General features: G+C 37.4%; 2 protein-coding genes across 2 annotated transcripts in view; both read right to left on the bottom strand.

Annotated features, from left to right (window-relative positions):
- Nucleotides 1-9,495: 9,495 nt before the first annotated feature.
- On the bottom strand, nucleotides 9,496-19,377 carry dhx58 (DEXH (Asp-Glu-X-His) box polypeptide 58). Its single transcript, XM_048209420.1, has 12 exons — nucleotides 19,242-19,377; nucleotides 17,799-17,966; nucleotides 17,498-17,702; nucleotides 15,929-16,119; nucleotides 14,702-14,815; nucleotides 14,464-14,596; nucleotides 14,199-14,384; nucleotides 12,003-12,253; nucleotides 11,569-11,880; nucleotides 11,295-11,485; nucleotides 10,607-10,700; nucleotides 9,496-10,480 (listed from the first exon to the last, which is right to left on the bottom strand). The coding sequence occupies exons 1-12, from the start codon at nucleotides 19,251-19,253 to the stop codon at nucleotides 10,292-10,294; spliced, it is 2,046 nt and encodes a 681-aa protein (XP_048065377.1). The 5' UTR covers nucleotides 19,254-19,377; the 3' UTR covers nucleotides 9,496-10,291.
- Nucleotides 19,378-20,892: 1,515 nt separating this feature from the next.
- The window catches only part of kat2a (K(lysine) acetyltransferase 2A), a 13,716-nt gene continuing 8,812 nt past the window's right edge, over nucleotides 20,893-25,796 (bottom strand). The window contains exons 12-18 of the mRNA XM_048209393.1: nucleotides 25,770-25,796; nucleotides 25,535-25,678; nucleotides 25,167-25,281; nucleotides 25,036-25,072; nucleotides 22,659-22,722; nucleotides 22,484-22,568; nucleotides 20,893-22,317 (exon numbers count right to left, since the gene is read on the bottom strand). The exon at nucleotides 25,770-25,796 is cut by the window's right edge and continues 84 nt beyond it. Of these exons, the coding sequence (XP_048065350.1) occupies nucleotides 22,124-22,317; nucleotides 22,484-22,568; nucleotides 22,659-22,722; nucleotides 25,036-25,072; nucleotides 25,167-25,281; nucleotides 25,535-25,678; nucleotides 25,770-25,796 (666 nt within the window). The 3' untranslated portion in view covers nucleotides 20,893-22,123. The remainder of the gene's footprint in view (nucleotides 22,318-22,483; nucleotides 22,569-22,658; nucleotides 22,723-25,035; nucleotides 25,073-25,166; nucleotides 25,282-25,534; nucleotides 25,679-25,769) is intronic.

Raw genomic sequence — 25,796 nt, 5'->3', positions numbered from 1 at the left:
AGATGGTTTTATTTTTTATTATTGCTTGGCCCTAATCCTCTTTCATAATACACAGTAATATTGTGAAATATTATTGCAGTTTAAAATAATTGTTTTCTATTTGAATATATTTTAAAATGTAATTTATTCTTGTGATCAAAGCTGAATTTTCAGCATCATTACTCAGCGTCACACGATCCTTCAGAAATCATTCTAATATGATGATTTGATGCTCAAGAAACAATTCTTATTATTATCAAAGTTGAAAACAGTTGTGCTACTTAATGTTCTTGTGGAAACTGAGATGGATTTTTTAGGATTCTTTGATAAATGGACAGTTGAAAAGGACAGCTTTTATTTATATGAGGTTCCATTTGTGCCAAAAAGAAGTCGACCTCTTTGTACTATATTCGTCTATGTCTACAGTTATTGGCTACTTGTTAAAATTAGTATATGCTGATTATGTCTTCTTGTCCTGTCATTTATGAAAGGCTGTTTCCAAAAATTATGGTGTTCTATTTGTGCCAAAAAAGTGTTTACAGCTTCATGTAATACATTTGTCTGTCTACTTTATTTGCTGTGTTTTATATGTTCTCCTTGTCGTCCGTTTGTGTCATCTTCTTATACATTTTTTTATTGTTATGAACACTATTTGTTTCACTGGTTGAAACTCTCTTCACATCCTGATAGCATATAATAATAAAAGTTGTCTAAATATTTAAAAATGTACATATATCTTCTGTGGAAGTCTCAGGACCAAAAATTGTTCGTCCAATCATTGCATTCAGTCTGAATGTCAACACTGTCAACACTGTTAATGCCGAAATTAATCTGCAGCAGTCAGGTGGTACAAATAAGAGCTCTGTACATTGTTTTTGTTCATTATTATTGTAATGTTATGTGCTTTGAGACACGAAGCAATTTAATGCTGTCTCTCGTGACGCTTTGCAGACTCTGGCTGTGCGTGTAACATGTTCATGTGTTTTGGATGAGGTGTGGCTTTGGAGATGCTCTGAAGGGAGGGTGGGATCTTGAGCTTGCTATTGCTAGCCTCTCCAAAAATAACCTACCCTACCTTTAAACAATTCAGCTCAGTTTTATGGTTTATAAGTTACTGGCCTCAGTGAATCTTCTGCAACATATTTTACAGATATCCAAGTAAACAAATACATTTGTAGAGTATTTAAAATAACGAGTTCTCACCATCTTTCCAGATCTTTAAATATTGTGAAAAAGCACAATGATAAAACCTAAGCACTATAGACTTCATCTTGGATGTCATGTTTTTATCCACTGATTTCATACTAGTCACTTTTTGCTATCCAACCATAAAATCAAGCCTTGTCCTATATTTTTTTTTTTTGTTGCGAAGGCATTTTATGTTCAATGCGTACAGTACATCTTCAACCAAAGTACTGTGTGAATGTATTTGTTTTGTATGCGTTATCCAAACAAACTAAAGCACTGAATGCTTTGTTTCCCAATATTACACATTGTCTTGTGCTTAGCAATCTCTCTCTCTCTCTCACACTCACGGTCAAAAACACACATGCTAACACACACCTGCCTGTTTGTCGAGAGCTGGCCCGCACAAAAGCCAGATAGAGGTTGATTGAACACAGCAGATGTGAAATTACCCATACCCCATTTGGGCCAATTTCCTTGTCTTTTACTGGCTGTTACTGGCTATCTGAAGAGAGTCAACACATCCATTCAGTCTCTCTTTTGCGCAAACACGAATACACAGTCTATGCACACCGTTCTCTCTCTTTTTTAGTCTCGTTCAGCATTGTAAAAAAAAAAAAAAAAAAAACAGCCCAGTCCACCTGATCATTAATACACAGCTTCTTAGCAGAGAAAATAGGAGCCTATTAACTATAGAATAGGGAGAATAAAAGAAAACAAGATTGACAGGGTGTTTTTCATAGAAGCCTGAGAGAGATGGACAAAAGGAGAAGGAGGGGAGGCAGAGACAAAGACAGCAGGAGAAAAAGAAAGACTGAAGGAAAAATGGGTAGACAGTGTGACTGTTCCGATAATGACAGGCACATTGAGGAAAAATGAGTTTCTGGCCTTCTTAAAGGAATAGTCAGCCTAAAAAACAAATTCTGTTATTATTTACTCACCCTAATGTATATTCCAAGTCTTCTGAAGTCATGCGGTCATTTTTCAATGATAGTTTGTTGAGCTGTTAAAGCATAGTCAGGGAGTGGAACTCAAGGAGAATGTTCACATTTATGTTTTACCTCTGTGAACCTTGAGTTTCGAAAATGTGCTATATAAATAAAACTTATTATTATTCATTTTTAATCCAAAGACTTTCCCATTGAGAATGAGCAACAAATTTAGATTTAGATCGATCGTGGGCAATTTTTTGAGATCCTCTCATCAGAATGCTAGCAGCTGATCATGTGACCAGCTTGGAGATTTCAGAAAAAAGATGGCGGCCTCTCAGAGGCAGTGAGAGTAAACTATATCTTTTTTATGCTGGTAAGCTGTCATGTGTCAACCCAAAACACGGAATTTACCTCATTTAATGCTTAAAATAACAACAGGTGTCCAATTTATGTCCAGTGTGCACAGGATGAAATTTAGCCATCGAATGTTTTCAGTTAAATACTAAAAAGACGAGTTATGTTTAATACCTGAAGTGGCGTAAGCTGTATGGCATATGAAAGTAGGTTTTGACGCGTTTGACTTTTGCCAAACTCACTCTTCTCCCTTTTCCTATCACAAATCAGTTCGGAAAGGCATTTATATTTAATAAAAACAAAGAAAATATTTGAAAAGTTGAAATAAAGTGCCTAACAAGTGTTTATAATAAAGTATTGATTGGTTGCTGCCAAGGGTGGGATTAGGGGGTCTCACCAGGTCTCACCAGGTTACCCAGTGACTGCAACATGCTCAAAAATTTGGCCCATGTATCATCACCTTTAAAGAACCTTATTTTTATCTCAGTGAAGAACATCTGAAGAACTTTTTTCCATTATGAAGAACCTTTTGTGGATTCAAAATATTCTATGAATATTAAAGGTGCCCTAGATTATGTTTTTAAAAGATGTAATATAAGTCTAAGGTGTCCCCTGAACGTGTCTGTGAAGTTTCAGCTCAAAATACCCCAAAGATTTTTTTTTAATTAATTTTTTTAACTGCCTATTTTGGGGCACCATTATAAACGCGCCGATTTTATGCTGCGGACCCTTTAAATCCCGTGCTCTCCGCCCACAGAGCTCACGCTTGCCTTAAACAGTGCCTTAACAAAGTTTACACAGCTAATATAACCCTCAAAATGGATCTTTACAAAGTGTTCGTCATGCATGCGGCATGTATGCGTCGGATCATGTGAGTATTGTATACTGTTATATTGTTTACTTCTGATTTTGAGTGAGTTTGATAGTGCTCCGTGGCTAACGGCTAATGCTATACTGTTGGAGAGATTTATAAAGAATGAAGTTGTGTTTATGAATTATACAGACTGCAAGTGTTTAAAAATGAAAATAACGACAGTCTTGTCTCCGTGAATACAGTAATAAACGATGGTAACTTTAACCACATTTAACAGTACATTAGCAACATGCTAACGAAACATTTAGAAAGACAATTTACAAATATCACTAAAAATATCATGTAATCATGGATCATGTCAGTTATTATTGCTCCATCTGCCATTTTTCGCTATTGTTCTTGCTTGCTTACCTAGTCTGATGATTTGGTTGTGCACATCCAGACGTTAATACTGGCTGCCCTTGTCTAATGCCTTTTATAATGTTGGAAACGTGGGCTGGCATATGCAAATATTGGGGGTGTACACCCCGACTGTTACATAACAGTCGGTGTTATGTTGAGATTCGCCTGTTCTGTGGAGGTCTTTTAAACAAATGAGATTTATATAAGAAGGAGGAAACAATGAAGTTTGAGACTCACTGTATGTCATTTCCATGTACTGAACTCTTGTTATTTAACTATGCCAAGATAAATTAAATTTTTCATTCGAGGGCACCTTTAAAGGTTATTCATGGAATCATGGATGCTAATTAAGAACATTTATTTATTTTAAGAGTGATGATCAGGTTACAGCTATTCTCAAGTTGAAGGGATAGTTCACACCCAAAAATGAAAATCATTTACTCCCCCTTAAGTTGTTCCAAGCCTGTATAAATTTCTTTGTTCTGCTGTACCAATACACAAAGGAAGATATTTGGAAGAATGTTTGTAACCAAGCATATCCCCCCCCCCCCCCCCCTGACTACCATAGGATATTTTTTTCCCTACTATGGTAGTCAATGGGGGGGGCGAGATCTGCTCATTGGAAGAAAAGTATAGTGAATGATTTCAGTTTTACTTCAGAAGGCATATGCACATGAGTCTTATGGGCCACTTTTATGTTTTTCTTTTGGGCTCTTCAAAAATCACTATGGTCAGGAAAAGGCTTGTTAACATTCTTTAAAAAAAATTCCTTTTGTGCTCCAAAGCAGAACATGGATTTGGAACATCATGAGGGTGAGTAAGTGACATAATTTTCATGTTGGGTGAACTATTCCTTTAATCACTCCACTACAATCACTTTCTTTTATATAACCAAACTATATACAGTCTCAGCATGTTAGTGTGGTCGGATAGTTATATATGGACTGAAAGAACAGGGTTTACAAGCTGGACACAAAAAGCAAAGCATATGTCTCTGAATAGGTTCGCTTTTGCATGTAAGCATCAGTAATTAAAAACCAAGCTTAGCTACGATAGAAGAAGAAAAGGAATTTCGGAAATATAGATTTGCTTTATGAGACGTCCATATTTACATGTAATGCTGTTTTACAATTCTTTTAAACTGACCATAACCATTGGGTAGGAGCTTTTATAACATTTGGTTTTGATTACAGACTCTTTGTTGGACTAAGAGGAATATCTTTCAGTCTCTATATGTGTGCTGACTCTGAGTCATGTTAAACTGACGGCAGGAGAAATATTTGGTTTTGTTTTCCTGGCGGAGTCAATTCATCTATCCCCATTCCTTCGTCATCTCTTTTGCACCTGGGTCTCTATGGACACACACACACACACACACACACACACACACACACACACACACACACACACACACACACAAAGGAAAAGCTAGAGAGAGAGAGACTTACACAAACAGACCCAAACACACCTATGAACCCTGCTGACATGATTAATCCTGTCTGATAACGCCAGTCTAGAGCGCACACACACCAACAACATCTGCGCCTTGCGTGCTTATGTGCACGCTGTTGTTTTGTCTAAATTTCTGACTTATAGCTGTTGCTAGACTCTTTTTAGGGTCTTTCAACTTAACCCCCCTAAAATTTGTAGTTAAATGGATAGTTCACCCAAAAATGAAAATTCTGTCATCATTTACTAACCCTCAAGTAGTTCCAAACCTGTATAAATTAATTTGTCCTGCTGAACATAAAGGAAGATATTTGGAAGAATGTCAGTAACCAAATCACTTTCAGAATGATTATTCAGCTAATCAACAATAATTTATCAATATGGTGTAGGGCCCCCTTTTGCGGCCATTACAGCATCATTTTGTCTTGGGAAAGAGAGATACAAGTCCTTCACAGTGGCCAGAGGGATTTTGAACCATTCCTCTTCCAGAACAGTGGCTAGGTCACTATGTGATACTGGTGGAGAAAAACGTTTTCTGACTTGCTCTTCCAAAATACCCCAAAGTGTCTCAAAAACACTTAGATCTGGTGATTGTGCAGGCCATGGGAGATGTCTTCACTTTCATGTTCGTCAAACCATTCTGTCACAAGTCTTGCTGTGTGTATTAATGCATTATCAAGCTAATACACGGCACCCACCTTCAGAGTACAATGTTTGAACCATTAGGTGCACATGGTCCTCCAGAATGGTTCGGGAAGTGATATGCCATCAAACACAGTAGGGAATGCCATGATAGTGCAGCTGAAATCATCACTGATTCTTCCCTGTGCTTCACTCTGGGCAGCAACAGTCGGGTGCTGAACCTCTCAAATGTGGGAAAGACAGTGAAGATGGACTCATCAGAGAACAATAATTGTTTCACATTGTCCACAGCCCAAGATTTGTGCTGTTGGCACCAATGAAACCAACATTTGGCATTAGCACGAGTGAACAATGGTTTGGCTATAGCAGCCTGACCGTGAATATTGACTCTGTGGAACTCCCGACGAACAGTTTTGGTGGAAACAGGAGAGTCAAAGGGATCATTTAATTCTGCAGTGAGTTGGACTGCTGTGGATTTATGTTTTTTGGATACAGTCTGGGTTAATACCTGGACATCCCTTTCAGACAGCTTCCTCCTGCGTCGACATCATGTTAGATGTTTCGTATTAGGTGGTGTTAAGCTGACATTACCCTGGACACCATAGCTCTCCATACACACCACAAAGACTTGATGTCCTGGTCACAGATGAGCCAGAGAGATGCACACCAACAATTTCTCCTCTTTTTTTTAAACTCTGATATGTCTTCGCTCTGATAATTCAACCTTCACACTCTGATCTTACTGATGGAATGGAAAATCAGTGAAGATTGGCCACCGGGCTGCACATATATAGGCGTAAAACCTCCAACACTATATTAACCAGTGTTTCAATTCCATTGCCCGAGCCCTGTATGTGTGTTTTTAATCAGAGAATAGCATCAAGTTAGTTAAACTCCTGGGATATTGATCTGGTCAGTGAAGTAGCAGAGGGGTTTGTTAATCAGTTTCAGCTGCTTTGGTGTTAATGAAATTAACAACAGGTGCACTAGATGGGCAACAATAAGACGACCCCCAAAACAGGAATGGTTTTACAAGTGGAGGCCACTGACATTTTTTTCCCTACTCATCTTTTGTGACTGTTTTTCACTAGTTCTGCATTTGGCTAGGGTCAGTGTCACTGCTGGTAGCATGAGGCGATACCTGGACCCTACAGAGTTTGCACAGGCAGTCTAACTCCTCCAGTTGGCACATCAATATGTGCCATTGCCAGAAGGTTTGCTGTGTTTCCCAGCACAGTCTCAAGAGCATGGAGGAGATTTCAGGAGACAGGCAGTTACTCTAGGAGAGCTGGATAGGACCGTAAAAAGTCCTTAACCCATCAGCAGGACCGGTATCTGCTCTTTTGTGCAAGGAGGAACAGGATGAGCACTGCCAGAGGCCTACAAAATGACCTCCAGCAGGCCACTGGTGTGAATGTCTCTGACCAAACAATCAGAAACAGACTTTATGAGGGTGGCCTGAGGGCCTGGCGCCCTCTAGTGGGCCCTGTGCTCACTGCCTGGCACCATGGAGCTTGATTGGCATTTGCCATTGAACACCAGAAATGGCAGGTCCGCCACTGACGCCCTGTGATTTTCAGAGATGAGAGCAGGTTCACCCTGAGCACATGTGACAGACGTGAAAGGGTCTGGAGAAGCCGTGGAGAATGTTATGCGGCCTGTAACATCATTCAGCATGACAGGTTTGGTGGGTCAGTGGTCTGGGCCGGCATATCCATGGAGGGACGCACAGACCTCTACAGGCTAGACAATGGCACCCTGACTGCCATAAGGTATCGGGATGAAATCCTTGGACTCATTGTCAGCCCCTACACTGGTGCAGTGGGTCCTGGGTTCCTCCTGGGGCACGACAATGCCCGGCCTCATGTGGCGAGAGTATGCAGGCAGTTCCTGGAGGATGAAGGAATTGATACCATTGAATGGCCCCACACTCGCCTGACCTAAATACAATAGAACACCTCTGGGACATTATGTTTTGTTCCATCCGACGCCACCAGGTTGCACCTCAGACTGTCCAGGAGCTCAGTGATGCCCTGGTCCAGATCTGGGAGGAAATACCCCAGGACACCATACGTCGTCTCATTAAGAGCATGCCCCGACATTGTAAGGCATGCATACAAGCACGTGGGGGACATACAAACTACTGAGGACCTTTCGTTCTTAACACATTACCCAGTCCATATTAGTATAGATATCCAGCATGATATATTTTTTTCCCATTGAGATCTGATGTGTTTTCAAATCGTTCCTTTAATTTTTTTGAGCAGTGTGTGTGTATATATATATATATAATATACAGTCTAGTCAGTGGTGAAGCATAGCTTTACATTGCAGACTGTAAAATTCACTAGGTGATGTACTAACACACAGAATACAAAAATTACACATATAGACATGATGAGAAAATCAATACGCCATGTAAATGAAGTCAAATCGAGTGAAGGTATGTCATTATCTGTGATTGCGCTCTCAAATTTTAGCTTTGACTTTGAAAGTCTTTGCTAAAGTCTGTGTAAATGAGCAGCATGTGTATGTGGATGCGTGTGATTTATTCTGCGGGCATTGTGTGTGCATGTGTTTAAATGTGTGCTGTGGGCGTTGCTGAAGCACTGATCCATGCAAAACCACACTGGCACAACACTACCCTTTAACCCTGTCAACCCCAGGCCTATATGGCTCTGGCTCTCTTTTGCTTTGATTACACTGAATAAAACATTTACTCAGACACTAATATATTTTTATATATAACTGTTAACTAATTAATCACACAATTGTCTGTAATTAATCACACTTTCACACTATATTCTCCAAATGAATGCAGGTAAATACATTAAGACCGTATATTTTTTACTAAGTACTATGAATGAAGGCTAGTATACTGCGACTGCTATTGATGTCTCTATTAAATTAATAAATGTAATAAATATTTTTTTTTTAATTAAATTATTTAAATGATCATTTCATTCTTTCTGGTAATTAGACATTCAACATTCAACGCACACAGTAATGGCCCAAAGTGATGGCTGGACTATAGGAAAACTGTCATCTTCACCCTTTATTCAAATATTTGTTAAAGATTTTGCAAGAATATTATATACCTGGAAATTATGAATGCATACAAAAATGAGAGAACCAATGAAATATTAATAACTGATTATGTTATGTTGTTACTATAATGTGCCTTTAATGCAGTAATTGTTCATCACATGACTGATGGTTGTCAACAAGGACAACAAGGCTTTTTTTGTGTGTGTATATATATATATATATATATATATATATAAACTGAGCAACTGACCTTCTGGACATCCAGCTAGTTTTGAACCCATGTGCAGACTAGCAAGGGTAGGTGAACTATGATTATTGACTTTTACAATGACAAGTGTCACTCACTTTGTACCTTCTCAATTTATAGGTTTGACTCACAGCCAAAGAACCAAATCATAGAACAAACCCAAGAGTGTTTAGGTAAGGCAAATGATCACATGTGCATATAATAACTAACAATTAACACGGAAAGAAAACAAGACCTAGTGGCGCCATCTAGTGGCTGACACAATTCTAATGAAAATCTATCAATCTGAGAAACGCAACATCGTGCAATATAGAAGAGCTCATCTTTAACTTTTGTTATTGTTGTCTCCTCATGCAAATCTATGACTTTAGTCTTTCCTCACACAAGTTCATAACAGTCAGTATCCACTTGTGTAGCTACCGTAAGGACGAAAACACATTACATACAGAGCATAATTGTTTTAATTATTTTAAAAATGCACATATTGCAGATATAGTACACATAATCTCATGTTAATGTTATGTAGAAATTAAAAAAGGTCATAATTTTAAAGACATACATTATACATATTTCACTTTTTTTGGAAAACAGTTTTAAGTACTTTAAACAAACCTGAACCCAGTCTATACATTAAGTCTCACACATTTCAAATGTGTTCATATTTATCTTAATTTGTAAGTCACTTAGGATAAAAGCATCTGTTAAGTGAATATATGTAAATGTTTAAGCGCCGGTCTGAGCAAACTAGTGTTCAGTGAGGGCCATTAAAGCATGGAGTGCATTTATAGACATATTGCACAGTAATGTCAACAATAACTAATAATCATAGAGCAGCACAGTCTTGATCCCCGAGATGGACACCAGAATAATCCATGAAAAAATATGTTAAGATAAATATACTATCAAAGCATATAACACTCACACACTTTTCTCAGACAAAAGCAAACAAAACAAAACTCTTACACAACAGAAACTACTAAGTAAATACTAGAATTTGAAGTACACACATTTACAAACAGCTATATTGTATTGAACAGAGGTTCCCAATTGTATTTTAACAACTATGACCAACCAAGATGTAAAATCAGCATAATCTGGATGGATAATTTCATATTTAAATTCTGCTGATGAACAGTAATCATAATGGTGAAGTACCTTCACGATCTGCCACTGGTAGAGATACTCACTATAGAAAATCAAAGTGACGGCGGCTACAGCATTCTGAGTTTAGCTGGTGTGTCAGTCACTTAAGTCCAGGTCAGAGAAACGGCTCATGTAGTCAATAAAGTCAAACTCTGTCACCTGAAACTCAACATCTTTCCACTGCTTGTGAGTGAATTTGCCTCCAGGAGTATTCAAGGAAAAGCTCTTTATTTTCAAACAGGGGAGGATTGCCACCTTCTTGAATTTAATCTCCATTCCCCAATCCTGAGAGAGAGAGAGAGAGAGAGAGAGAGAGAGATAAAGGAAAAGTAGGTCAGTATTCCTATGGACTTATTCCTATGTTTAGTTGGATACATTTACAATAAATTGTGATCTATTCTTCTTTTTAACCTTTCCACATTTACTGCAGTTGATAACCCGTCCAGGCTCCCAGTCTTCAAAGGTTTTCTCCAGAGGCACTTGCCCACCAGTACTATAATGCCTCCTATGAAATAGACAAACAAAAACATGTTTGTTTATAATCATAGTGCGAACCAGTGACTTTGCTATTGTTTTTTTTTCCTAAGCTAATTTTAGATTTTCCAAAAATGTTTTCATAATGTTACAATTTTTTTTATTTCAAATAAATCATGTTCTTTCAAACTTTCTATTTATCAAAGAATATTGAAAAATTACGGTTTCCACAAAAATATTAAATATATTATAAATGTTTTCAACATTTATAATAATAAGAAATGTTTCTTAAGCATCAAATCATCATATTAGAATGATTTCTGAAGAATCATGTGACACTGAAGACTGGAGTAATGATGCTGAAAATTACAGCTTTACTCTTGGAAATGGAAAAAAATTCTAAATGAAATTTAGTTACTTTAAATTGTAATAATATTTCACAATATTACTGTGTATACTATATTTTTGATCAAATAAATGCAACTTTGGTGAGCAGAAGAGACTTCTTTGCAGGAATGTGTACAGTATGTCATTAAAATATTCATCGCTGTTTCACATTTATCAGAATTATTTCATGTCTATTTGGTCTGTGATGTGGAGTGTGATGTACTGAGGACTAACTCACCGAAACTCGGGTTTGATGTTGACATGGTGTGTATTCTCGATCTTTCTTATATCTTCTCCAAGGCCAACAGAAACGAAACATCCTCTGCATTGAAGCTGAACCTGACCAGGACTGTAGCGCTGCTTCCTCGCATCCTTTTTTCTCTCGGCTTCAATCCGAATGAGAACAGCCATTTGTTGAAGCTCAGATATCTGACAAGCAGAAAGAGAAAAGTTTTTTTAGGGAATGGAATTTTAATACTTAGAGATTTCTATTATATGACATGCAAAGTCACCTTGATTCTGAACTCCCTGGGACTCATACTCTGTACTTGGTCAATAGCTTTTGCGGTCAGACTTGTTAGATACTCATTGGTGAGTTCCCTGCGTAGTTCACGCCCACCTTCTTCAGCCACCACCGAGTAGACGCTTTCCAGAGCTCGAGCCCGCCCACTGGCCTGCTGCTGAGCGATTTCATTGGTCAACAGCCCGTAACGGACAACTAAGTTGCATTCTGCAATATCAAGTCCTTCCTCGGCTACACTGGTAGAGATGAGGAGGTTGAGTTGTCCTACTCTAAATTCTTTTATGGTAATCTTCTGTTGACTCTAAGAACAAATAGAAACAAATTACAAGTAGAGAAAGGTATAAGCAGATTCAGAATTAGTCTGTATTCCCATGTTTTTCAACTCAACTTTAGAAAACCATTTGAGATGTTTTCTTGCTGTACCTGGTTCATGTGGTTTACACCAGTACCCGTTCCAGTGAGAATGCCAGCGCTGATTTGGACCTTCTGCAGCTCAGGGTTGGCGTTCACCCAGTCATACAGACAGTGTGTGCCTCTGCGCGTCTTCGAAAAGATGATACCGCGAGACCTTTCGTTCTCTCTAAACTCTTTCAGCAGCGTGCGTTGCAGCTGGGCCAGTTTGGGGTTTTCGTAGCGGGCATCCAGTGCCAGCTGTCTTAGCTCCACACGGTTCTCTGCGTGGTAAGAGCAGAAAAATCTGCTTCATTGAGATTTTATTAGCTTATTGCTAGTAATACACATTACATCAACATTTGGAGTGAACAGACTGCAAATAAAGAGACAGTTCACTCATAAAACATTTTAGCCGAAAGGAAAGTTATCAGTGAATAATGACTTTAATTTCAGCCTGTTTCCTACACAAAGCTACTGTATGACTTTGCAAGTCTTGAAATATAGTGCACAAATCATGTTAACTATGTGAGACGACAGAAAGGTAAATGAAATGTAAAAATAGGGGAAATGAGTAGGCAAAAGTAAATATACAATATCAGCAGATATAGATCCAATACTGAGTGATGCGTTACAAAAAAGTATAACACTGCAAGATTGAAAATATCTAAAAGATATTTTAAAACGAACAAAGACACTTGCTTTACTGTTTCAACCCCCTCTCTCTTCCTACAAAGACCATTTGGAAGACACAAATGTGTTTGGCCCTATAGGCCAAAATGTATGTACATCGGGGGCCTACAAATGGTCACACCTTTAGTACAGTGGAAGTTTTAATCTTCTGATTGGTCAGTTTGAATGTCTCACATTTGGGTTTCAGTCACATGGTCAAGGAAGGGATAAAAGAAGATTGTAACTGTTGCTCTGTCTCTTGGATTCTTGGCTTTTCTTGGGCACTCTCTGGCCCTCTCTCCCTTTCTCTTTCACTCTCTCTCTATCTCTCTGGTAACTTTTTACATACATGCTGGGTACAATTAATGATATATGATTTTATCATCTCATACTTCTATTTTGTAATTATTTTAAGTGTAACCATAATCAGATATTGTCATTAAACCCTTTCAATTACAAATGATGTGATAACTAGTTTTGATTTTGTATTAACATTAATGTGCTCCCTATTGCAATACAATATTGTCACACTATATCAACGCTCTCCCACATATTTTGCTATTATAACTGCACTTATTTTCGTCATTGGTATAAGTTGCAGTGGGTGACAACAAGAAATGTATAGTTTTCTACCATCTTGCTGATAGCGTTTCTTTAGTCAAAAATCAAGACTTTTCAACAATATAGTGATGGGTTATTTCAAAACACTGCTTCGGAGCTTTACGAATCGAATCAGCGGTTCGGAGCACCAAAGTCATGTGATTTCAGCAGTTTAGCCATTTGATAGGAGATCCGAATCACTGATTCAATTTGTAAAGCTCCGAAGCAGTGTTTTGAAATCGGCCCATCACTATATTGTTAAAATGTTGTTATTTTGAGAGAGGAAATGTCATTGCTGTGAATGCAGGCCTCACTGACCCATCGGATTTGACATGAGGGTGAGTAATTAATGACATTATTTTCATTTTTGGGTGAACTAACCCTTTAACAGTCCCTTAACTAAAATGCTTTCATTGAATAAAAAAATAGCATAGATTCTTTTTGGATTTTACAGAAGGAAAATACAGGGACACGTTTACTTACTGGAGTAGGACTTTTCTCCATCTCTGATAAGATAGCAATCATGATGATAAGTGTGTTTTTTAATTATTAGGTGTGCAACGGATCGCAGTTAATCCGTGATCCGTATGGATAAGGCAAAACGGTTCGGCACGCATGTGATTTGCAGATAAACTGCTAAATTTAACTATCAAAGAGAGAAAGTTTATCATTTGGGCGTGTTTTGTCTCGCCAATTAACACATTTAAACGATTTTAAAAGCGGAAGAAGAGGCGAAAATTGGGACTCACGAAATGTTATCTCTGTGCCACACCTGAAACGTGCGCGCGCACGCAGAGAGGGGGTAGAGAGAGAAAGAGAAAGAGAAAGAGAGAGAGAGAGACGTGCATTTCAGATGGGTTTGTAACAGCATATAGGTGAGTAAATTATGATTTTTTTTGTGTGAACTGTCCCTTTAAGAGTATCACAATATTCAACAGAATAGTAAAAAATCCACACCATCAAAAAGTCCCTGGAGAAAGAAGTCTGTTCCATCCAGCAATTTGCTGCTCCTTGATTTGTAGAACTCGTCCAGAACATTGAACGCGTCCACCATGCGAACGGTGTCGTGAATGAGAAGAGCATCGTTGTATTGGCGCAGATGCAGCGCACACTGAGTGATCAGTCTGTTCTCTACCTTAACACCTGATCCACAAACACACCATCAAATCAAGTCATTTTTGGGAACGTACAACTCAAAGTTGTAGTGACAATGACCTCTAACCTGTTTTCTCTAGTTCCACCACATCAGCTTCATATTCCTGGGTGCCCACCTCCCGCAGGCTACGGCTCACCGTTGATGGCATGAACTCATGAATCATCGACATCATTAACTTCAAGTGGTCGCCGAATGGATCCTGTTGCACGCAAACAAACATACACACATTTTGGTATTGAATGTTCAAGCAGTTGCTGCAGAAGAATGACTGAGGTGCAGTCTGAAAGTGAACGGAGGACAGTACCAGAGCTCTTTTTTCAACAATGTCATATTGCTTTCTGGGTGTAGGGACGACTTCCTTCAGCTCTGGTGCATAATTCTTGGTGGACACAATTACCGAATCCAGATTGGCACAGATCTGAAAATGAGAGAGAAAGAGTAAGAATTCTTTTATTAATTCGGTAACACTTCTCATTTGTTAAAGGTGGGGTATGGAGTTTTTCAAAAACACTGTTAGGAAGTTAAAAAAACTGCAGAAAGAGAGATGGGACACAATACAAAAGAGCTCAAAAGAGTATCACTGGAATGAAGGTTTATGACTGGGCAAGTGCTTTATATTAGAAAAGTTTTCCAGCGCTGGAGAGAGTTAAGAGGGAAGGCCTGAAAACAGACGCATGAGTAACACTGGGTTTGAGTGTCATGATTGTCTGGAGCTGCTGTGCTGTTGGCCACTTACCACAAACTCTTGTTTGTATTTACTCTTGTGTACCGTTCATTCATTTTTTGTGCTTCTTTGTTATTCGTTCATCATCTGCGCTTAATTTTTCATGAAGCATTTTGTTGCGCGTCAGCTGTGATAAACAGACATCCACTCTCGCATTGCGTGTGTAACAGTGGCCAGATAGATAGTGAGAGTTGTGCAGTTAAACTACTGCACACTGACGACTGCTAGAAAATGAGGTGTTTAGCGTCATTGATAGTGCATTCGCCTCGCATGCCAGCAGCAAATGGGCCGGGGTTCAAGACTGACTCGGAGCAGGGTGGTTAGGATTTGGAGGAGGAGGTAGGAGATGTTTTGGAGGCGGAGCAATGACGAGAGGGGTGGGTTTGTTTGGGATTATTTCAAATATCAGCATTTATTAACCTTTGTTGATGTTAATAAAAATGCATTAATGTTAACAGATGCAATTTTTTATCTTAAAATGTTGAGATTAACATTATTAAAGATTAATAAATGCTGTAGAAGTATTGTTCATTGTTAGTTCATGACATGTTGTTAAGTAAAGTTAACAGATGAAACCTTATTGTTAAGTGTTACCATTAATTCAAAAAGCAAAAAAATTGTTGGTTTCTGTATTAACATGCATTAGGGCTGTGATTTTTAATTAAATAATTACAAAGTATTTGCTAGGATTTTGATATTTATATTTAGCCAATATTTTGATATTTAATTTTGTGACTATGTTAAATATCAAAATATAATCATTTTATTTTTATTGTTTAGCCTTAATTTGCACATGTGCCCACACACCTGCAAGACATGATCCACAGCTTTTGCCAGTGTCTTATTTCCTCCTGTACCAGGTGATGCTGTGAGGCCCAAAACCTGAGGCAGATTCCCTTCTTTTCTCACTTTCTTCTCCACATAGCGGCCCATAATCTTGTTATAGACACTCTCCTTTTGCGTGTGGTGACATTCGTCTATGATCAGCAGGCTGAAGTCTGAGTAGAGATGATTTATTTTTGTAAATAACAGGAGAAAAAAGAGACAAAACATTTATTGAGAATATTATAAACTACTATTCAAAAAATTGAGACCACTAAATACTAAAAAAAATGTAATCCAGTTTTCACAAAAATATTAAGGAGAATAAGAAATGTTTCTTGAGCAGCAGATCAGCATATCAGAATGATTTCTGAAGAATCATGTGACACTGAAGACTGGAGTAATGATGCTGAAAATTCAGCTTTGCATCACAGCAATACATTACACTTTAAAATATATTAAAGGAACACTTTAAATAGGCTCATTTTCCAACTCCCCTAGAGTTAAACAGTTGACTTTTACCGTTTTTGAATCCATTCAGCCGATCTCCGGGTCTGGCGGTACCACTTTTAGCATAGCTTAGCATAGTTCATTGAATCTGATTAGACCGTTAGCATCTCGCTCAAAAATGACCAACAAGTTTCAATATTTTTCCTATTTAAAACTTGACTCTTCTGTAGTTACGTTGTAGTTATGCCTTCCCTATTTTACTTACAGCGTAAGCTTTTTGAAGAATACGAAAGTGCGGTTTTGGCGGAACCACTTGCAAGGCGAACATTTGTTTATATAAATCATATACATTTACATTTTTTTCGAAAATGACCGATTGTTTTGCTTATTCCTTGTCTGGTATCGTAAGCCCTTTGAAGCTGCACTGAAACTCTCATTTTGACCTTCAACCGTCTGGAGACCATTCAAGTCCACTATAAGGAGAATAATGCTGGAATTTTTTCATCAGAAACCTTCATTTCTTTTCGACTGAAGAAAGAAGGACATGGACATCTTGGATAACATGGGGATGAGTAAATTATCAATTAATTTGAAAGTGAACTAATCCTTTAAAATAGGATGTTATTTTAAATTGTAATATTTCCTAATATTGCTGTTTTTACTGTATTTTTGATCAAATACATGTAGCCTTGGTGAACATAAAGAGACTTTCAAAATCATTTTCTTTTTTTTTTATCCTGCAAAAATCTTACTGACCCAAACAGCAGATTTAGCCTAAATGGCACTCAGTAGGTAGTTTAAGACCAAATGCTGGTTTGTTGTTATTGATAAACTTATATTCGTAGTTCATAGCTAAAAATATATTTGAATTAATAATTAAAATAGCTTTTCACAATGAAAACTACAAAACTACAAAACTACTTTTTTTTTTTTTTTTTGATACAGTCAAGACAAGACCTGTGAAGTATGTGAGGGGCTGTGTAAAGCTAGGCAAATGTTTTATTGGATAATAATATGTTACAATATTCATTTAAAGAGCCACTTTTACATGTATGTGCTAGAAATAAATCATGTTATGGTGTGTCTTCCAAAATCTTCTGTTACCTGTGAGCTCCACGTGTTTTTCCTCCTCCGAGCTGTTCAGGGCGTTCTCCAAGATCTGAGCCGTGCAGATGATCAGGTCTGAGTCCTTGACAAGACACCTAAATAAGTCCTTGTCACTGCTGTCTCCACTGATGGCCTTTACCCTGTATGCCATCCCAAGGCGAGGGTAGAATTCATTTTTAAAGTGCTGGTCTACCAGATGCACCTGAGAACAATTAGTATATAAACTCAGCATGTAAATCTAAAAAAGTAAAAAAAGACACAAACAACATTATGTGATTAAGCACTAATCTGACTTCACCTTGTTGACGAGCACTGCCACTTTGGCATTGGGTCTAGTCTCCAAGTGTTTCTTAGCAACATAAACTGCAGCACGGGTTTTTCCTCCACCAGTGGGAAGCCAGATGATGCTGTTCTCCCCCTTTAGAGCCGTCTGCACTACTTCCTCCTGGTATGATCTAAGAGTGAACTATAAAAATAAAAAATGAATTAAAACTAAATTAATTAAAATTAAATCCATAAAATGATCCCATGATGGGAACCCTTAAAAGATTCCATATGAAGCACCTGACAGAACCTATATAAAATTGAGTGTAATATCATTTAAAGGTTTCATCACCACATTTAAATGCTTGAATTTAATGACTGACACAGTTCTTGAAGATTCAGACAAAAAAAAAATGCATCTAGTCATGTGCTGTAGTTACATGATGTAACCAAGTAAGAGTTTCCTTATTACTTTCTGGTAAACAAATCAAAACAAATTATTTCAGATTAACCAGTACAGTATGAAAGTGATTATATTAACCTTGAGCCATTCTGAACATACAGTAAAATACAGGTAGAATAAAAAGTGCAAGTTTTAGACCTTTTGGCAACTTTCATAACCTTCTTATAAGCATTTAAAGGTGAAATGTTACTAGTAGCTTTACCAGTAAAGTTCTGCTCTGTTAACAACTTGCAGTCTAATCATAAGGCTAATTATTAATAAATCCAAAAATGAATATCAGGGATACAAACAGGTAAAGGGGAAAAAAGGTGAGAACATTGCATGGGGCGGGGGCATGCTCCACACTGATTTTTTTTAAAAAGATATTTGCTTTAAATGTTCATTTGTAGTTACTTTAAGGTTTTTTTGTTTGGTTTTTTTTATTACCTTATATATGCAAAATGGTAATTTTTCACAAAAAAACAAAACAAAAACATATTGTTGCCAAATTTTACCAAAATCAAGATTTTGGTACATTTTGGTACATTTGGTCAAAATCTCATGTTATAAAAGATGAAGTGCTATTCAGGCTACTTAAAACAATATTGGCTGATAAGACAGCAATACTGAGCTGAACTGCAAACTGTTTGCCCTCTCTCTCTCTTCACCATTCCCACATCTCACATATCCCACAACTCAAATATTTCCCTTTATAGGCAGTTTTTTTAAGTAAAGAGTAAAGGAAACACTGTACAGTACTTTCTGAAACAGCCAATTTATTTACCCTTATAAGTTCACAAGTACCATCCTCACCCCCTTTCTCATTGGATCTATGCAAATCCCATAGGTGACCTATTTTGATCCTAAAAAGGTGAGCTGTCACTGAAAGGTGAGGAGTTTGCATCTAGGATGAATATGAACAATGCGAATATTCCACGTTAAAATATCAAAGCTACTATTCTGCTTATGGTTTTGTATTGAAAAACTACAATATAGATCAAAGAAATATCTGAATGTGTCAGCAGATAAACTCACCTGTGCTGCCATCACTAGTGTCGAGAGGTCTGTGTTTTACTTTGGACCTTCTCTGCTCTTTAAAACGTCCCTTTACGAGCCAGCTGAGCAGAAAAACGAAACCAAAAACAGAGAAAGGGCCCGGGAGGAGGAGATGAATGACATACAACAAAAGGGGCTAAATTCAATGACAGCAGGTGGCTGTGGGCTGTTAGTATAAGAAATGAAAGAAACTTTTTAATTAGTAATATTGTATTTTGTTATCCGGGCTTTGTTTTTCTTCGATTGTCACTTGGCACAGCAGTAATGTGGAATTTGATTTGTAAATGTGGCAAGAAACACAGGCAGACGCTGCACTGAGAAAGAAATGGAAAGACCTAGATGGGGCCCCATCTTTCAGTCACTGACGTTAGGAAATGAAACTGAAGGAATTGGCTTTGTCATCTGCCTGTTAGTCATACATTATGGAAACAGAAACAATATTGAGTTTAATGAAAAAAAAAGAAAGAAAATAATGACATTGTATAATAATAATGGGAGTGTAATCTGACAACTAGATTGCTGTTTATAATTTAGCTTTACAAAAATACACATTTACAAAAAAAAATCTTATTTTAAAAAAATGTAATTTTTAATTCTAATTTTTAGTTTTAGGTTTAAAATAAATAAAAATAAATTATTAATCCTAATAAATATTTCTATAGTACTTGTATTGCAAAATATTATTTATTCCTGTGATGCAAAGCTGAATTTTCCACATCATTACTCCAGTTTTCAGTGTCACATGATCCTTCAGAAATAATTGTTTTGCAGCTCAAGAAACATATTAGTATCAATGTTGAAAACAGTTTAAAGGTGCTAAAGAGGATGTTTTGTTTTATACATTTTTGCAATATTACTTGAAACTGTCTTTACTAACTGATAAAAGACTATTTATTAGGTGCACTGAAAGGAATAATATTAATATACATCATCTGTGCACGAGGTAGGGCCTTAAAAACATCAGCCAATCGTTTACGTGATGATTGGCCCTCTGGCTTGTCAATCACTGCCATGACGTTCCTTGTGAGAGACGAGCGCGGCTGCGCGCTCCAGTAACTTTCCACACTCCACAGGCGCCGCATGCAATGTTTTTGTCAGGAGACAGGAATAACAACTGCAGATTATGAGTTACCTGCGGTGAGTCCGACATAATGAATCCAAAAAACACGACACAGCGTTTACGAGTTTTGGGAGGCGTTCCTTTGAAATGAGCTGTGAAGGAGGGGGGCTGTTCTTACGCATCCGCTCATTTCAAAAACTCAGTAACAGTCTTTGGTTTCTAAGTTGACGAAAAAATTCTCTCTATCACCTTTAATTTGCTTAATGTTTTAGTGAAAATATTATCAAAGAACACATTCTTTAATGAACCATTTTTTTTTAAGATTATAAATGTCTTTATGCTCACTTCTGATCAATTTAATGTGTCCTTTCTGAAAAAAAAAAAAAAAAAAAAATTACAAACTCCAAACTTTTGTACGGTAGTGTATATAAAAGCTATAACCACAGAATCATTTATAATTTACTAATAAATCTGTTCCATTTTGCAATCCATTGTGATTCTATAAATCTCTATTTGCATAATTCAGAATTGGAAAAGCTCAAATCTGCATCACTTCTCAGCAAGGAAAACTTAGATAAAAAATTGTTTATTTTCAAAACAAAAAAACAAAAACAAAAAAAACAATTATAGTACACGGAACCATAGCAATTTACATGCATCATCCAAATGTAACCATATCCAACTGCTTTCGATCACACCCGTCTGTCCTCTTCATGAGAGGGGTCATCAGTGACACACAGTAAATCCAAAAGAACCCTGATAATACATCAACATTGCAGCAGTCATGATTCAAGTAAATGCCCTTTACGAGAGACTGAAAATAAACTAGTTGTCCTGTCCCGTGTGTGTGAGTGGTAAACTAGCAGAGAACATGCTGTATTGCAGAAATAACATACATATTTGGATATAGAGGTTTGTGCAGTTGTCCATTCGGAGTATTTTAGGTAGTAGCAGACAAAGTATTGTGCAGTTGAGATTGAAATGGAAATAGTTGTTCGTGGTCCCAAATGGGTGTAAAAAGCAGGTTGCAAAAATTGTGAATGCTTACGCCTGGGGTCATGACACACTGAAAGCTTTCAAAAAAGACAAATATTGATTTGTGAACAAAGATAAACACTTCACGACTGCACTGACAAAGTAAAGTAGACAGCAGTAATTTCCCAGGAGAAAAAAAAACACATACTTGACTGTTGTTACTTGAAGTGATCTGTCACAGAAGGAGCCATCTTTTCTCCAATAAAAGCCATTGATGGAACTCAAAAAACTGAAAAAAATAAGATTTCCCTCATATATTCAGATTTATACTGAAGAGGCACATCCTGTATATGACTGACCGGCTGTTTCAAACAGCTTTGGCAGAGAATGGTGCCACCGCAGTGACATCACTAGAGGCCAAATATTGTCCGTCTTTGGCTGCAGCATCTCGGGTCAGAGGAGTTTCACAGGATAAGACTTTAAGTTACACAACTGAATGTTTGTGTATGTAGAGCAACAGCTTGCAGTGTGCGTGAGTCATTCGTTTTATGGTGGAGTCATTCGTTTTACTGCTAATGGTGATTTCTGTCTATGCTAACGCCCACATTGAACACTTTCAGTTTCCATTTTCCCTTAATGCACTGGCATGGCAGAGTCATACACATGAATATAACCTTGTGTTTTATAACTATATTGTATAAAGAAAAACAGTAACAGAATGCAGCAACTTTCGACAGGTTTGGATGTTGTTCATCCAAATAAAAGGTGTATGTGATCACACTCTCTATATTATCTAACTGGTCCCTTGTCCTAGGCTAGATGTCCGTTACTTGTCAATGAGCCCAGCCTCTTTCAGTTTGAAGTAGAAAAACTTCTCCAGTGTGTTGGCACACTTGCAGTACTCGCTGTCTGGAGGGTTGTATTCTCTGCAGTTCGTGATCACACGCTGCAGGTCGGCTATAAACAACTTTTTTGTGACATAATACCGGTTCTTCAGACGCTCCGTCATGGTTTTCAAGTCTGAGTAGGAGGAGAGGTTTATTTTACTGGATGCAATTTGATGTTGTTAAAACTATAGCTTTTTACTGATTAATACTGGCTGTCCAGCTAGTTTAACTATTCAATAGCAGCTCTTCAGAATGGTTAAAATCTCATTACTGTACATGCAGATCACATCAGTACCCACCAATGGGGAAGCGGATAACCTCATAATAGTCAGGAGCTTCAGATTTCTTCACTGGCTCCATGAAAGGCCAGGAGTCTGGATGTGTCTGTTAACACACAATGAAATAGTAAGAATATAACCGAATATTGTGTAGTTTAGATGAATGTGCGATTGAGCGTGACAACGGGCCTCTTACTTTAATCTGTGCGAGTAGATTCTTTAGCATGTTGTAAAGCAGATCCGGATCTTTCAGCTCTTTACTGCAGAAATAAAATAAGAGGGAATGATTTATACATGCAGGGTGCAAAAATAACACATTAAAACATCAAAAGCAAGTAAAAATTGCTTTTGGCCAATAAAATGGTTACTCTCGCAGATGGCTGGTAACTTTACTAGGAAATGCAAAGAGACTGGCTCATCTCATATACAGTGCTCAGCGTGAAAGAGTACACCACCTATAAAAAGAAACATTTTAAACAATATCTCAATGAACACAAAAACAATTTCCAAAATGTTGACAAGACTAAGTTTAATATAACATCTGTTTAACTTATAACATGAAAGTAAGGTTAATAATATAACTATTTTGTGCCTGGGCTTTAGGAAAGGCTTCTTTCGTGGACGGCACCCATGCATGCCATTCCTCTGCAGTGTACGCCGTATTGTGTCATGGGAAATAGTCACCCCAGTTTGGCTTTCTACTTCTTTAGATAACTGCAGTGAACTTGCATGCCGATTTTCTTCAACCCTTCTCATCAGAAGACGCTCCTGTCGAGGTGTTAACTTCTGTGGACGATCTGGACGTCTCTGTGAGATGGTTGCAGTTCCATCTTTTATAAATTTTTGTACCACTTTTGCTACAGTATTCTGACTGATAAGTAAAGCTTTGCTGATCTTCATGTAGCCGTCACCTTTCTGGTGTAAAGAAATTATTTTCTTTCTCAGGTCTTGTGACATTTCTCTTCCATGTGGTGCCATTGCTGACAGCATGAAATGGGGTTTTAACACCCTTTTATAGTCAACTGTCTGCTGGACACCTGTGTAATGAATAATTAGACTCACCTGTGGTTGAATTCTTGTTAAATTAGACATTTGTAGTCTAAAATGTACCTTTGCTCCAGATACTTTCAGTGGGGTGTACTCATTTTTGCATCACCCTAATTTGAGTAAAACTGAAAAATGTGTAATCTAAGTTATATTATTAACCTTACTTTCATGTTATAAGTTAAATAGATGTTATAGTAAACTTAGTCTTGTCAACATTTTGGAAATTGTTTTTGTGTTCATTGAGATATTGTTTAAAATGTTTCTTTTCAAAGGGGGTGTACTCGTTTACGCTGAGCACTGTATGAGTGACCAACTACTGTCACAAGTATGCGGAAAAACAGCTAAATAATTTTTACAAAAACATACTCTTAGAAATAAATAATGCCAAATATAATTTTCATTGCAATTAAAAATACTGAATGACTAGACTCTCAATTCAATTTTCACTGGCAAAAATCCCTGTGTACACACATACATACATTTTTAATGTTTTTGAGAGATGTCTCATGCTCAAGGCAACATTTATTTGTTCAAAAATACAGTAAATTACACAGTGATATTAAAATAATTTTAATATATTTTAAAATGTAATTTATTCCTGTGATGTAAATCTGTATTTTCAGCATCATTACTCCAGTCTTCAGTGTCACATGATCCTTCAGAAATCATTCTAATATGCTGATCTGCTGCTCAAGAAACATTTTGTATTATTATCAATGTATTATTAACAGTTGTGCTGCTTAATATTAATAAAATAAAAACCAAAATAACGACTTTTTTAAACAATTTCTAGTGATGGGCGATTTCAAAACACTGCTTCATTGAAGCTTTACGAATCAGTGTTTCGGAGCATGTATCAAACTGCCAAAGTCACGTGTACCCATTGAAATTTCAAAACATTTCAAAATACTTATGATGTAATGAAGCCTCTTTTACTGAAATCACATGACTTTGGCAGTTTGATAGTTTGGTACTGATGATCCGAACCACTGATTCGAAACAAAAGATTTGAAAAGCTTGAAGCTTCATGAAGCAGTGTTTTGAATTCGCCCATCACTAGATATTGTTGAATAAAGTCGTTATTTTGTATATTTTTGGTGCACAAAAAATATTCTCGTAGCTTCATAACCTTAAGGTTGAACCACTGTAGTCACATGAACCGTTTTAAATATGTTTTAGTATCTTTCTGGACATTGAAAGTGTTAATTGTCTTGCTGGCAATGAAGGCCTCACTGAGCCATCGGATTTTATCAAAAATATCTTAATTTGTATTCTGAAGATGAACGAAGGTCTTACGGGTGTGGAACGATGTGAGGGTGAGTAATTAATATTATTATTTTCATTTATGGGTTAACTAATCCTTTGATGTGTCATTGCCGAATCAATTCCTTTAAAAAAAAAATCTTACTGACCCCAAAAGGTAGTGTACACAACATGATATCACTGTAAAATCATCAGTAAGATGATTTAGTACAGACACACAGATGGTCTTAGATTTTAGAATAAATATACATAAATTCTCTGACCTTTTCTCCTTGGCACTAGGTTTCCAACCAGTCTCTCCTCAAGAAGACAAAAAGGAGGGAGAGAGTGTTTGTAAATGAAAGGATTTTGTGGGTGCATAATAACCACTAATGTGAGACAAGCACACACTTACTGATGCCTGGTATACTCTCCACAGGAATCTGTCGCACACCCTCTTTAAAGCAGGTGAGACCAGGATACACTTTCCTGATCTGATTCTGTTTCCTCTCGATCAGTTTCTTGATTATCTACAGCAGACGACAACAACCCCATAGGACTGGAAGTCATATACTGTAACAAAGACTGGCTGCCTTGCCTTTCTCCGAGACATTCAGAGAAATTGACAAAAGATTAATGTCCAGCCATTTTGAGATATTTTGAGATCTGCCAAAAAGTGACAAATATCCCTCTCCAAAAACCATATCCAAAATTTGATACTATTATATTTCCCAACACAATGTAATTCCCATCCAGCAGCGGGGGAAATCTCTGCACTCTCACCTCTTTCTGTCTCTTTATGATGTGTGAGAGTTCGGTGTAGGGTATTCTGGGATTGAGTTCGCACTCCATCAGCGTGGCTCCCTCGTAGTCTTTGATGTAACCAAGGTAGCGGCTCTTCGGCACTTTTATGTCTTTGGAGAAGCCCTACCGACAGAAAGAGATGGAGTTGTGCAGCAGAAAAACAGAAAATGAAGAGAGGCTGGTGGAGTCTGAAGGTGAGTGGCTGGACCTGTACCTGTTTCTTGAAGTAGCCGATGGCGTA

Source organism: Megalobrama amblycephala, linkage group LG1, assembly GCF_018812025.1.
Source record: "Megalobrama amblycephala isolate DHTTF-2021 linkage group LG1, ASM1881202v1, whole genome shotgun sequence".
NCBI lineage: Eukaryota > Metazoa > Chordata > Actinopteri > Cypriniformes > Xenocyprididae > Megalobrama > Megalobrama amblycephala.
Note: the sequence above shows the minus strand (reverse complement) of the source record. Positions and strands in the feature narration are given on the sequence as shown.